At 40.8% G+C, this 14,141-nt stretch overlaps 1 protein-coding gene across 2 annotated transcripts in view; it reads right to left on the bottom strand.

Moving 5' to 3' along the window:
• Positions 1-1,720: 1,720 nt before the first annotated feature.
• acvr2aa (activin A receptor type 2Aa) overlaps positions 1,721-14,141 on the bottom strand; it is a 38,309-nt gene continuing 25,888 nt past the window's right edge. For both annotated transcript variants that reach the window (XM_048238704.1, XM_048238705.1), the window contains 5 exons: positions 11,818-11,963; positions 10,906-11,020; positions 10,520-10,658; positions 5,854-5,984; positions 1,721-5,240 (listed from right to left, as the gene is read on the bottom strand). In XM_048238704.1, the coding sequence (XP_048094661.1) occupies positions 5,046-5,240; positions 5,854-5,984; positions 10,520-10,658; positions 10,906-11,020; positions 11,818-11,963 (726 nt within the window). In that variant the 3' untranslated portion in view covers positions 1,721-5,045. The remainder of the gene's footprint in view (positions 5,241-5,853; positions 5,985-10,519; positions 10,659-10,905; positions 11,021-11,817; positions 11,964-14,141) is intronic.

Raw genomic sequence — 14,141 nt, 5'->3', positions numbered from 1 at the left:
AGCTGGAGTCAAGAGGAGAAGAAATGTCCCGTCATGCACCTCAACATAAAAGGGGACAAAAAGTATCTCTGGTGGGGGTGTATTTTCCATAGACAGTAAAGGTATTTTCAGAGCATTTTTGGCATTATTTTCATTAAAAAGAATGCTTGCAACTTGAATGTGCTGTCACAACTACCGCATTATTATTATTATTATTATTATTATTATTATTATTATTAGTAGAAGTAGTAGTAGCAGCCTAGTAATAGCCTAGTAGTAGTACTAGAAGAAGTAGTAGTAGTAGCAGTTGTTCTTGTTGTGCAAATTAATTGGAGTATCGGTATAAACTTTTTACCGATATCGGTATCGGTAAAAAGTATCGGCCCCTGCTAGCCTACACTGCTGGTCACAAAAGTATAACTTAGGCTACTATAATGACATACTGTGACACATAGAAACATGTGACGAAGACCAAGAGAGGACACTGTATTTCTCCATTCAGTCAAAGCATCAAGAGTATTGGCCTAAAAAATCCAAAACTTTCCATAGGCCTAGAGCTGCTGACACTGATAAAACCTTGATGACATGCTTGGTGTCTTTTGGTAAAGTATGATGTGAAAGCTTTTCTAAAAATGTTAGTGTGTTCCAACCCAAACAGAACCTAATGCTTAGCCTGTGGGTGGGGATGACAGATGTATCCATGACCAAATACCATCCTAATGAATTTGAGGATGATATTCACCTAACTTACCTCATTCTGCAGCAAATTGTTGCATACTTTTAAACATATAACCCATTTTTAAATGAATGCTGAATGCATTGTCTTTGTGAAGTTCTCATGAACTGCATAGGCCTACAACATTGTGAAATTGGTTTTTCATCAAAAATATCAAACTTGACAGTATGATCATGTGAAGACACATTTGCAAGGCTGTTCATTCACTTAGTTTAGACAAAAAATCCACACTATACAATACCATTTTACAAAGTAGGCTATGCCTTTATCAGGCAACTGGTTTTGGAATCATGTCCAAATTCATTTTGATGGTATGGTCATGTGAAGGACAGATAAACATGTCTTTCCCACCAGCAATCCAGGATATGCAATATGTATTTCTGTGTTCCAGATAGGAATACATGGCAAAATTGATAGAAAACCTTTTTGCAGCTTAATATTGCTGCCTATAGCCTATCGGCAAAAGACACCAGTTAGCTTGTTGGCAAGCTTCTAACAGTGCTAATAAGGGTGGCGTTTGCAAAATTTTACATTTAGCTCGCTAGTTTTATACCCAAACTCCTTAGTGCTACTTTAATGCAATTTTTGAGCTGACTGTCAAGGGTATCTCATAATATATGAGATTCTACTGCCTCCCATTGGTGCACTGTGGAAAGACACTGTGGTGCTGTGTAATCACCTTAAATGACAGGCAAAGTACAAAGTCTACAGTCTAACTACAGTTAATTGAATAGGAGGCCAAATCTATTTGCTGATTTAATACCATGAGCACAAGCATAAACATCAATGGATCAGTGCAACACTCCCGCATGCCACAACAGCTTAAGTTCATGCACAGAACTCTTTGCTCATTGACTGACTTTGCACTTCGCCTGTTATTTAAATTAGGGTCACTAGACTGTATGTTTGAATGTGTATGCACATACATTGTGTGCCTCAGCTGTGTTGTACAAAAGAATCTGCAGACAAAATTTTACTTATATCAAAAACACACAGAGAGCATAGTTCAGAGCAGTCACTATATTTTACTTAAGGGGAGAAGCATACAATTTCATTTGTACAATATTTCACAATCACTTCTGACCAGGCCCTGAATTTGTTAAATATCAGTTAAACAAAAAAAAAAAAAAAAAAAAAAAGAGAAACACGGCAAGTCGGCTTTGACAGCGCTGTAGTTTGCTTGCACCCAGGATGGCTAACTTAGAGTGATGGTGACAGCTGCTTCACAGCGCATGTGAGGTAAATGTGTCACTTTAATATCACAAAGTGCATTTGCTGTTGTGAGAGAAGAACAAGAAAAAATAATAATCTGCTGGTCAAATTCCAGTTATTGTTCTTTAAGCATTGCACTGCAAGACGCTTGCTACAGCATTTGTTACACGATGACGCAAACTGCCGACCGGGAGATCTGAGGTAAAGGACATCCTGATCCAGGGTGTTTCTGGCTCATTGACCAGAAACCTTTCTTCTGACTAGAAAGATAACTTTGGGCCATGACATAAATTAATAATAATAATTAAAAAAAAAACAATATACAAAATAAACACAGATTAAATCTTTTTTCTTTAATAATATTATAAAGGATTTTTTCTTTTCTTTTTTGCCTTGAGACCATAAAAAACCTCATGCTAGATTCACAATCTAAAACAACATTCATATATACATAAGTGTGCATTTGCAATCCAGTCATCTGATGATAATGTTGGGGAGGTTTGGCTTTCTTTGACAGAAAATTATAGGATTCATGCTCCTGTTTGACTGACTTAAATAAAAATGTTGTCATGTGAGAAACAGAAAGACATTTCACTGGCGGAGATGCATGTACTGTATGTGGCAGTGAAGCACCTGGAAACCACAACCAACCACCGAACAGCAATCAGTCCTGTCATGCGAAGCCCACAAATAATAAAAAAAAACTTTAGTGTTTCATAACAGGAGGGGAAGGAAATTAAATCAACATTCAAAAATAATACTGGAAACCCTCTCAGCCAAAGAGCTTTGAGAAGATGGCTACATAGATGCATACTGACGAATCTGAGAGATTGCATATACGCCTCCCCTTCCCTCCCTTGCTTGCATGGCTCCGCTGTCTCTTCCTAGCAGCACCTCCCCCCACACACACACACTCACAACCCACTTCTACAATCGCCTCACTGAGGTCCTGAGAGAACGTCCAAGCAAACGGTCACTGCTCCCCGCAACGCATGCCATTCCAATGTAGGCAACAGGCAAATGCTTTTACAGAGCCTATGCCAAAATACTGCAACCCTTACTGTCTCCAGAAGCCACTACTCGTATTCCAGCCCAGCATTGGCACAGCAACTCATAGATTGTACTTTTTTACTTAACATTTTCACGCTCTGTAGACTTGAGAAGCAGACGCTACACCAGGCGCTACCTGTGTCAGTCTAGTCTAGTCTAGGCTTTGGTGGTGGTTGGCCAGCTCCTGCACCCCTTCTCCAGTGAACTGCATAAATGTAGGCAGATCAGAATCTGTCGTCGAATGTCCCTGAATATTTCCTAATACGCTGAGATTATCAGGGAGAATAGAGAGGGGTCTTGGAGCCATAATCCAGACTAGTCAGAGAGCAGCAACAAAAGCATGGTAACCCGTCATGGCAACATGGGTTTGAATGGGGCACGTCAGTATGGCATATCATAGCATACAAACATCCATTACGTCCTTTCAAGGGTGGTGGTGGTGGTGGGGAGATGGTGGTGCTCTGAGCAAGTAACCATCAACCTGTCCTTAAGCAATAGCCTGAAAGTCCTGCATGAGTGTGCATGAATGTGTGTAAGTATATAGGTACACCCCTCAGATAAAAACAACAAACAAACAACAAAAAGAGACAAAAACAAAAACAAGGGTGAGTACATCTGTGGCACCAGAACGAGCAGCTGAGGGAGGGAGGGAGGGAGGGAGGGAGGAGGGGGCCAGAGAGCTTCCTGAGACGTACTGAAGTACAGTGATCACAGCAGACACGAGGGAAAGGAGAACGTCTCCACCAACGCAGACAAAAGTACAAAAAAACACAAGCAACGCAACGCCCGGACAGGAGATTAAAATCAGCATTAAAAAAAAAAACATAAAACATCAAAATGTTTCCATAACATATACCAGTCATCCTTTCCCCACCCATCAGCCCCACATATAGAGACAAAAAAGAGACAAAGCAAACACAAAAGGCATGCACATACGTCAATAACCTTGTGGACACTGCAAATCTACAAACGGGTTAAGTGCTTTCATGTCTTTTTCACTAAATTCATATTTTCAGGGATCTTTTTTTTTTCTTCTCAATCTCTCTAAAAATCAATCGAACATAAAATAACAATCACCACAATGATTAAAAAAGCAGAGGGGTGGTCACATTATCAACAGCAGGGAGGAAAAAAGCGGAAACACAAAGATCTTATAAAGGCAGAAATACTGGTTTATGAATGGCCTTTTCATCTTGGCATACTCAGATTTGTTGGAAAAAGAAAGTCTTCACTGCCTAACATAGGTCATCTAAATGCTCTGTAGTGTTTTGCTGTTTTAGTGTTGAGAATAAAAGTTTTATCGATTTGATTAGAGACTGAGGTATACCTTGTAGAAAGAGGTTGGTATTTTTTTCCGTTAAGAAATGCTCCGGAAAAAAAGCAAATTTCAAAAAAACCTTTTGATTTCTGTGACATCTCACTCTCTCTGATATAGTTTATGTACAGCAGCAACACACTAGACATTCAGAAGCTGTTTCTTATTGGCATTGCAATAGTCATTCGTGAGAACACAAGATCAACTGATGCATTTTAAAAACCAACATATTACCCTTTTTTTTCTTAAAATTCATACTGAAATGAAATGAACAGTGAGCTGAGGCTCGTCGTCCTCTTCTCTTCCTCTACAGAGGACGTCCATGTTCTTTTCCACGAGGGACATCAGCAGAAGTTTGACTTGATTTTTTTTTTTCTTTAAATATAGCCGTCCAGTTATCAAGTAGTGAACATGTGTGTGTCCATGCAGTGAGGGCTCCTCTTATAAAGAGTTCAGCTCTGTGGACTTCCCCCAACTGCGTCCGAAAGACCCAAAAGCGAGTCGCCAGGCACACATGTAGGTATGCTATGCAGTAAGACCTGCAGTAGGCCCGTGTCCTTCCAGTGACTTAACCATATAACTGTCCTCCTGCCTCTATGTACAACTGGGGGAGAGGGTAGGGAGGAAGGGGGCAGACGCCACCAGTGCGTTACGGAGTTTGGAGTGTTGTCTCTATTTATCACTTTCTTTTAATTTATTCATAATCTTTTTTGTGTCCGTGTTGGTTGTTTCTCAGGCAGCGCCTCCGGCTAGTCAGAGGCTGGACTCCTTGGGCGGGTAGTCCACATTGGTGACCATGGTGACCACGGTAACGATCTCCTCGGGCGCGGTGACGTTGGTCTGCCGCTGCATCTGGACCACACGCTCCTCCACGCAACCCGCAGAGAGCCGCGCTTCCGCCTCGTGGTCCCAGCACTCCTCGATGGTCTCACACAACATGGCGAGACCCTGGAGAGGCAGAGAGAGAGAGAGAAACAACAGATGATCAAAATGTGAAATGAAGAGAGGAGTGCAGTAGAGAGACGGATAAGAGACAGTGGGGGAAGACACAAAGTGGAAAGAAAAGTGTGTCAGCCCTCAACTGACAACTTGCACTTCACAGACCCAAATAGCAAGAAAACACTGAAATCTCAAATAATTGCTCTTTAAAAATAAGGTTATACCTAATAATGTGATAACCTCATAAAAAAAAAAAAAAAAAAAAAAATCAATAGATCCAAAAAAAGTCTACACTCAACTGAAGAAAGAAAGAAAGTTATCCCACAAGCTCGAGACCTGTTACCAAAATGTTGAATGGGCTCTTCAGACAGGGTTGAAAATGGTTTAGTGGGGTTTCCAGAAACCATCAAGGGGTAAAATATGTGACCTTTAATAATTGTAATGAGGAGCAAGCTGTGGCAAGCCAACTGTATATTTCAGTCTTATCAAATAGTCTCATCTAGACGAACTTTAATCTTACATTATGGTAAAGGCAAGCCCTTCATTCCCCTGAATGCCTACGATGTCGTGTGTAGTGTGTGTGTGTTTGAGTGTATGTATGTATCCAGGGCCTGGAACTCACCGCATGTTTCTTCCAGCACTCCCTGAGGGTGGGCCGCAGCTTCTTGTGCACCACCACCTCCTGCATGTCCTCCAGCGTGGGGTGCTGGCCTATCTCCTCCTCAAACGGCAGCATGTACTCATCCACTGGGCCTGTTGCGCACACGCACACACACACACACACTTCAGAGGGCTAGAAGGATGCCAAAGACTAATACTAACATACACAGCCAAATTGGAATGAAATTATCAATACAGAGTTCCCACTGTAAGTCAAATGTAAAATTCCACTTTTCCCTGATCAAAAACCTGAATTTCCATGAACTTCTATATAATGAAGGGTACAATATACAGACTCCACGTAGCGTCCAAGACTCTTTGACTTTTTTAGAGTGGGAGATGACTAAATAGGCATTGAATAAACAAAGTTGGGCTAAACACAACTACTCAAGCAGTAAACCTAATAATCAAAATAATATATAACCTATAAATAATAAAACCTAATATATTTGTGTATATATATATATATATATATATATATATATATATATATATATATATATATATATATATATATATATATATATAAATATAAATAATATATATATATATATATATATTTTTTAAGTACATTATAAACTGCTACAACAAAATTCCCTGATATTCCATGATTTTGCCCCAAAAATGATAATTCCCTGACTTTCCATGTCTGGAATAGACTTTCCAAAATTCCATGATATTCCAGAAATTCCATGACCCGTGGGAACCCGGTCAATAATATCACTGTAATAGCACACAGTAATAGATGTGGGACTGATACCACTAGGAACACAACCTTTGCTAGGAAAATACTAGGTAATTCTGTTTTGAATCCATAGAAATCTTTTCAAGGTTAAGTAATATCTACTCACTCTAATCCTTAGTGCTTTCTTGTTTGTTTATTAGATAGATTATGGGGTTGTCCTGGAGTTAGATTATGGGGTTGTCCATTGTTTGGAGCATAGACATAATATACATAGACGCCGCATTGGCTGCTGGAAACAAGAAATGCGGCCGCCATCTTGGACCGGTCATACTCCCTCGCTATGTTGCAGCAGAAGACACAAGATGACAGCACTGTGCAGCATGTTCCTTCTCAAATCGGGGGACCATACTGGGATTTACTTTTCACAAGTAAGATTTAACATAACCGTACTATTGGTTGTATTTTGTGAATAGAATATTACCAGAGAGCTGAGAAGGAGCAATCTGTGATATTACTGTATGAAAATCGTAGCCATCTAGCTAGGCTATGTTTACCGGTGTTCACCCGCTATGAACTGAGACTTGATAAGTCATATTCCATAACACTGACTTAGATTACAACTGACACAAGAAGGCTATTGTAGAAATAAATCATACTAGATTTGGCCGGGCTTAATTTTACATAAGTGGCATAGACTAGCCTATTGGGCAATCGCTAGCTAAGCACAGCTAAGTGTGTTGGTGTGTAGCCTGCTGTGTAGTGTGTAGCCTCACTATTTCCTGAATAAAGTAACTTTTCAATAGCTCAACTTCTTTATTTATCAAGTAGCTTAGCCAGACAAGCTACACTTTTCTTGTCATGTGAAATTAGCACAATTTAAAGTAGCTTCCTATGTAGTGAACTAGCCTACTGCTGTGTTTGTGTTAGGCTACTAATACATTTGACTGGGTTGTAGTTTTGTGTAGTGTTTTATTCATGGCAGAGTAACTGATAGTTTAGCTCACTAAAATTTCAAGTAGCTTGCCCAACACTGTATTATTCACATGTCATTTACCCTAACAAGAATAAGATGCCTCTCAAATTCCTTTTCATTCATTTATTTATTATTTTGTATCTCTCCAGAACAACTGCCTTGTTCAAGAAGACTGTGAATGAACTGAACGGTCTCCTCACACCCCCTGGAACTGAGGAAGGTGCTCTTCATTGCAGTACTGCAGGGCATCTGCTACACTGTGACTGAATGTTTGATTTATGAGCTCCACCTTCATCACCTGCATTCGCCACTCTGTGTCCTATTTTCCCATCGTCTGGTTGACTCAGTCCTCTTTTGGAGTTTAGTTTACTATGCCATCTTATTTGCCCACCTGCTGTCTGAAGCACTTTTGTTCTCAGCCAAAGTGTACCCAAGCAATTTTAGCAAGGTGGGAACATACAAAATGACATGCACCAGTTGTCGAAATCATAGAACCAACTGCATGACGGTAACTCTGTCTTACTGAGCCTGTGAAGACACTCCCCGATTCGTTACTTATTGCAATGAACGGGTTGATCTTAGCAGTTTCTAAAATGTTTCTTAATTCGTTTTTATTTAATCTCTTCATTGGGGCTGGAACCTTTCTGTGAACTGTAAATAACAGATGCTGTTGATGAACCCATTGACACTGTACAAGTGACAAGTCACCTTTTTGTCTTGAATTGATGAACTGTTACACTTACTATGCCAAACCAATGTCTGTTTTTTAAGGATCAGAAACAAACCTACAAACTTGCACTTTACAATATTTATGGAACTTGTCTAACAAATGCTGTTGATATTGAACCCAGTTACTCCATTTCCTTTATGCCACACCAATGTCTGTTCATCACTTTATTTTTTGATGGCACTGAACTGAAAATGTTAATGGATTTTTTTTTGTAAATTTAACTCATTAAAACTTGTATCAAACCAGTTTTTTGTCTATGCTGTCAAACGTGGATTAGTTATGTTCCCAGTTTTTATATTGGATGTCATCACTTTATAATATATCATATATCAGAATATTCTATTACTGTTAAGCCCACTATGAATATTAAAATACACACAACCATGTTTCCTGTATCACACAGCTTTTCTACTGGGAGGTTTACAACTTATTCTGAGTCAATTTACCCAAGTTTGTCACTAAACCACATAGGCCTACTTGGAATACCCCTCAGATGTCTGAATGGCACTGATCTCACTTAAATGTTTATGGAACCTTTCTGTGGACTGTGAATAATGCTGTTGATGGAACTTTTCTGTCGACTGTGAACTATATTTAACTCATTAAATTTGTATCAAACTAGTTTTGTCTATGCTGTCAAACATGGATATGTTCCCAGTTTTGATATCGGACGTCAGGTCACTTTATATCATATATCAGAATATTCTATTACTGTTAAACCCACTATGAATATTAAAATACGCTAAATCATGTTTCCTGTATCATAGCTACATGTATGACCTTTGCAGCAAAAAAAAAACGCGTGAGAATCTGTTCGGTATTCAGTGAGATATGATTAATTAAGTGCGCTGACAGCTCATCTCACCGGCCAAACAGATTACACTGAGTGGAGTGGATGACCGGTCCAAGATGGCGGCTCCAAATCTCGTCAGCGCTAGTAAGGAGTAGCGGTCGATGCGGCGTCTATGTATATTATGTCTATGGTTTGGAGATCAGCATGAACTCTAGGGGGCGCCAAACTCATGTTTTCTGCACTCAATGAAAATAACATCATTCAACAGAACTACCAGTAATGTCACACACTGAGCAAGCACAACGTCAGTGGTTGTGCTCAGAAGCTGCCCTTGGGAACAAAAACAAGTGACCCATCAATGGGAGATCAAAGAAGGTCGTCACACATGAGGACCCCCGACACAACAGCCCCTATCCCCTGAAGGTCAGCCATAGAGCAGTTCCTTCAATTCCAGACAGTAATAATCGATGGCAGAGAGACCCAGGGCAAAGTCATGGGTGGTGGGCCTGCGGAGACGGCAGGCCCAGTAGCAGGTCGGAGGTCAGTTCAGGGTATTTCACGCCCATGACCCGAGAGAGGTCACGTGTATGACCTCACATTAGTGCGAAAGGGAGCATGTACAAATCGAGCACTTTGTGCCCCAGATGGTTAAGCTTTTATGTAGTGTCCTCTACAGTATACAACGTCGGGTCATTCAAGGACCATTTTCCTATAATAAATATCTATTATGACAGCTGCAGTCACACTGCATGTAACTGCAATGTGATGAGTTGATTGTCTACAGTCCATTTGGATTTGGGACCATTAGACTGAATGCCTCCTTGTCAACAGTTTGGAATGGCATTGTGTCTTCAGCTGAGCAAAATGCCACTGCCCTCATCAGTTTGTTCTAGTGTTTACTTTTTTTAATCAGAGTTTGATTTGCAATGCAAAAAGGACTTTGCTTCATGCTACTTGTTGCTGCTTTCTTCTCAAACAATTGGCTTTCCCCGTAATTTGATCAGAATATTTGTTTGAGGTGGTGGAACACATCTGATGCGTTTCCACCCTTTGTTGATACACTATGTGACCGACTACGCTGATACAGCCTTTTGACAGAGTACGCATCATTGATCTCATCATCACTCGTCTGATTCACATCTGTTCTTTCTTATTCAAACCTTCTTCTTTTTTGGGGCTTATTAATTAAAAATAAGAGACAACAGACAATTTGCTTTTGAATATTTGTTATACCATGTTGAACTTTAACTCAACTTGCAATATCAACATCATACATCAAGTCTTAGAGAATATCTGCCGTAAAAAAACATAAATAGGATCCATTTCTTTTTCTTAGTGACCCTGATGCTAGTTTAGTGTATATTTGTCACTAGATGTGTGTGTATGTGTGTGATGTATATATGTGTGTGTATGTGTGTGATGTATATGTGTGTGTGTGTTTTCTTACCGTCAGCAGCTGTGCAGCGGGCAGCGAGTTCCCACAGCACCAGGCCCACAGCGTACATGTCTATCCTCAGGAAGGCATCGCGCTGGAAGCTGATGGCGCCCTCCAGTGCCTCAGGAGCCATGTAGCGCCGCGTTCCCACCTTCAGACCAGACAGATCAGAGCTCACATTTAGGATCACAGGTTCTGGCTTTTTGTAGCACAATCCACCCAATCATCCACAGCACAGATTGATTTTTTTGCAGCATGTGCTACATATATGTAGCACTCACCCCACTTACAGTATTGGCCACTACTGTGTGTAAGAATGAGACAAGCACAACCTCCGCACTTCTCAGGTCTTTCAACCTTAAGCAACTCTCTGGGACAAAGTTCTTTGGAGTTCTCACCTGTCCATGTGTGTCTCCAGCTGACTTGCCGGCCTCAAACTTAAGGGCCAGGCCAAAGTCTGCGATGCAGGCAGTCAGGTTGGATTTGATCAGCACGTTCTTGCTCTTGATGTCTCTGTGTGTGTATTGGGGTGGGGGGACATGAGTAGACTGCAACAGCACAACAAAAGTCCATTTAAGCATGCTAGTTGTCTGCCATTTGAGCCGACCTCTTAAGGCAGAATGATTTAAGTGCGACCACTGATGAGGCGAATGGCACAAACAGCGTGAGCGCTACTTGAATGCCAGGTCTTGGCACTAAAACCAATTTGTCTGGAAATTGCTCAGAAAATACCCCGCTGCCACACAAAGTGGTCGACCAAGGTGCAGTGCTATAACACTCCATTTCTTTAAGTGTTCTGTGCTGGCTCCTGCGTATTAAAACTAAATCTAATTTCTAATGCTACCATGACATTTACAGAGAGAAGTGATTCAAAAGATCATTTTGGGGCTTACGCAAGAAAAGGTAAGAAGAAAAGGAGGTCTTTAACTGAAGTTTTGTAATATCATACACTTCACCGCAGCAGGTTGTTACTGGATTTTTCCAAATTCAAATACTCCTAGATGCAATATTGGTAATAGTTAATATTGCTAATAATTCAAATTGTTTTATATGTTCCTCCTCTCTATAAATCCTTTATAATAAACAACATTATGTTTAGTCAACGTCAATATCCATGTCCGACAATGCAGAGGTCACATGTACCCTCCACGCGGCGTGTGCTGTGTGTGGGTGTTGTGGAATGTTGTGTGCTGTGTGGGTGTCGTATGATAGGTGTGTATGTAGGTGAACTTGACAGGCACTGATGATTAGAACATGTGAAGCTCCTCATGGAAACATAGTTCTTTGAATTGAATTACTGAGGGACTGACCGGTGAGCGATGGTAGGCTTGTGCCCGTCTCTCAGGCCTGAAACGTCGGCATGCAGGTAGGCCAGTCCACGGACCATGGTCTGGGCAATTTGGCACAACTCGTTCCAGGACACCACATTGGCCTTCAGATAGTCAGTCAGAGAGCCCTGAGAAACAGGATGGTGAATGCAGGTTAGTACAAGTCGCACTGTAACAAGTCACCACAGACAAATGTTAGCTTTTTTTTTCAGCTAAATGCATATCATTACACAACTGACTGTATAGCTGGGAGGTCTGTACAGTAACTGTGGTTGGAGGTTAATCTTGATTCACCACTAGGGGGCAGGAAAGAGAACTCTGGCCCAGGTTGTTTGAGGCCTTGTTGTTGCTGTTGTGGGCACTAAGCTTGGGCAAGGTAAAAATCTCTGTTCTCGATGCACACTGAACAGATCCAGTGCAGTGATAATATGACCTAGTTAGGCTAGGTCTGAAGCTAAATCCCAGTTAGGACAGTTGGCAGCAGGGTAGGAATTTCACGGCGGCCACGACGGCCATGGCCGTCGTAGCCCCTTGCGTTGGCCGTGATGCCCCTTTGAAAATCAGAGGTTTACAGGCCACGGTGGCCTTGGTGCCCCCTTCTTTCAATATTCTGCTTTGCGTCCTACTAATAGCGATTTTTATTTAGCCTGTGGCCTGTCAAAATAATCTTAGCATTCACAGCGCCAAATTAATTTAGTCTTTTACGCGGTGGAGAAAGTGACAGTGCAAGAAAGAAAAGGCCCAAATTCACCCATTCTTCTCAGTTTAACTACTCATGGTAGCCTACTCATCATCACACAGACATCACAAATTATCACATGAAAGAGCTTTTTCTCAGCTTTTAAACGATGTTAGCCGATAATTGCTGTGTTGAACGGTTCATGATAAAAGTAAATAATATAATTCAATTTAATCATACATTCTACTGAAGGTTTTATGTCCATGATCTCCCTACCCATTCATATCGGTTGGAATACTTCACGAACCCTTCTTTTAACACATGACAAACCATATATAAGAATAAACAGCAGACCTTACCGAACACAAAGGTGTAAAACAGTCCCCTGTACAGTTAGCTGTTCCGGAGTAATCCAGTTTCGAATTTGCAGTACATTTCGACATGCATGGATGTCTCCAAATTTGGGCTTTAAGTTTTACAATGTGTTTAAATTGTTCCACATGATTTCATTATGGGCCAAATACAAAATAAATGTTACAAATATCGCCTAGATATTGGTAAATCAGAGGACAGCTGACTAACAGTTTGTGAAAGTAGCCTTAATGATCACAAAATGCTAAGCATGCATCTAGGCTATTTGAGTTTCTTAAAGCTGAGCTTAAATTGTTCAATACATGATTTCATAGCAGGCCAAATATAAAATAACTGTTATATGTAGCCTAGATATCTGTAATTATTAGATTATCAGACGATTTACAGTTCTATGTAATTTTTCATGTTTTTGTCATGTTTCATACAGTGATGCAGGTCTACTGCAGTGAATAGGCTAAATACAACTTTGATCATTTTTATATGCTATAGTTAACTTTGGCCTTGGTGTCCTGACATGTGGCCTTTGTGCCCCCCACCAAATATGCCCAACTGAAGGCCAAGTGGCCTTGCCCCCAGAATGGTGAAATTCCAAGCCTGGTTGGCAGTATAAAGAAGCCCTATGCAACAATTTTAGCAAAAATGACCTTAATTATGCAGGTTGAGAGTCGTTCTGATGGTTCTACACTTTCTGGGTCGTTTGGTGGGTGCTTCGTCTCCCTCTATTGCTTCTCTGCAGAAAAAACGAATATGCAACTTTCTGAACCCGGACCGGGTAAATCCGTATGTGACTCAGCGGAAACGGACGCCGACTTGGCTTTGTTGCTGTTGAAATTGTAAGTAGCCTACCATTGGGTGAACTTCGTGTTTGTAATGGTTTGATAGTCTCTTGAACAATTGTATTTGCTCGACCGTTTTATTGTGAGCCCTGTATGTGTTTAGCTTGGTTTCTTGATGGCTAGCTTGCTAGCTAGTGGGGGTTTAGCGTAGCAGTCACTTGCTACCGAAGCTGCAGGGGGAGCTATGTCGTGAAAAATGCGAGCCCAAATCCGGCGAAAACCCAGAAACAGCGAAGGAATAACCAGACCTGCATAGGGCTTCTTTAAGAGAAGCTTTATGAAATGGCCACTGAAATAACAATGCCATGAAAGTCACTGTTGGGCTCATTGTTCTGTACATTTTTTCTTTCGTTTTGTAAGTGACTCCAGTCTAACGCATATTAAATGACCTATTAAAACATTCCTAAACCCATAAATGT

The sequence above is a fragment of the Alosa alosa genome, chromosome 3 (genome assembly GCF_017589495.1).
Source record: "Alosa alosa isolate M-15738 ecotype Scorff River chromosome 3, AALO_Geno_1.1, whole genome shotgun sequence".
Lineage (NCBI taxonomy): Eukaryota > Metazoa > Chordata > Actinopteri > Clupeiformes > Clupeidae > Alosa > Alosa alosa.
This window is presented reverse-complemented; position numbering and strand designations above follow the sequence as displayed.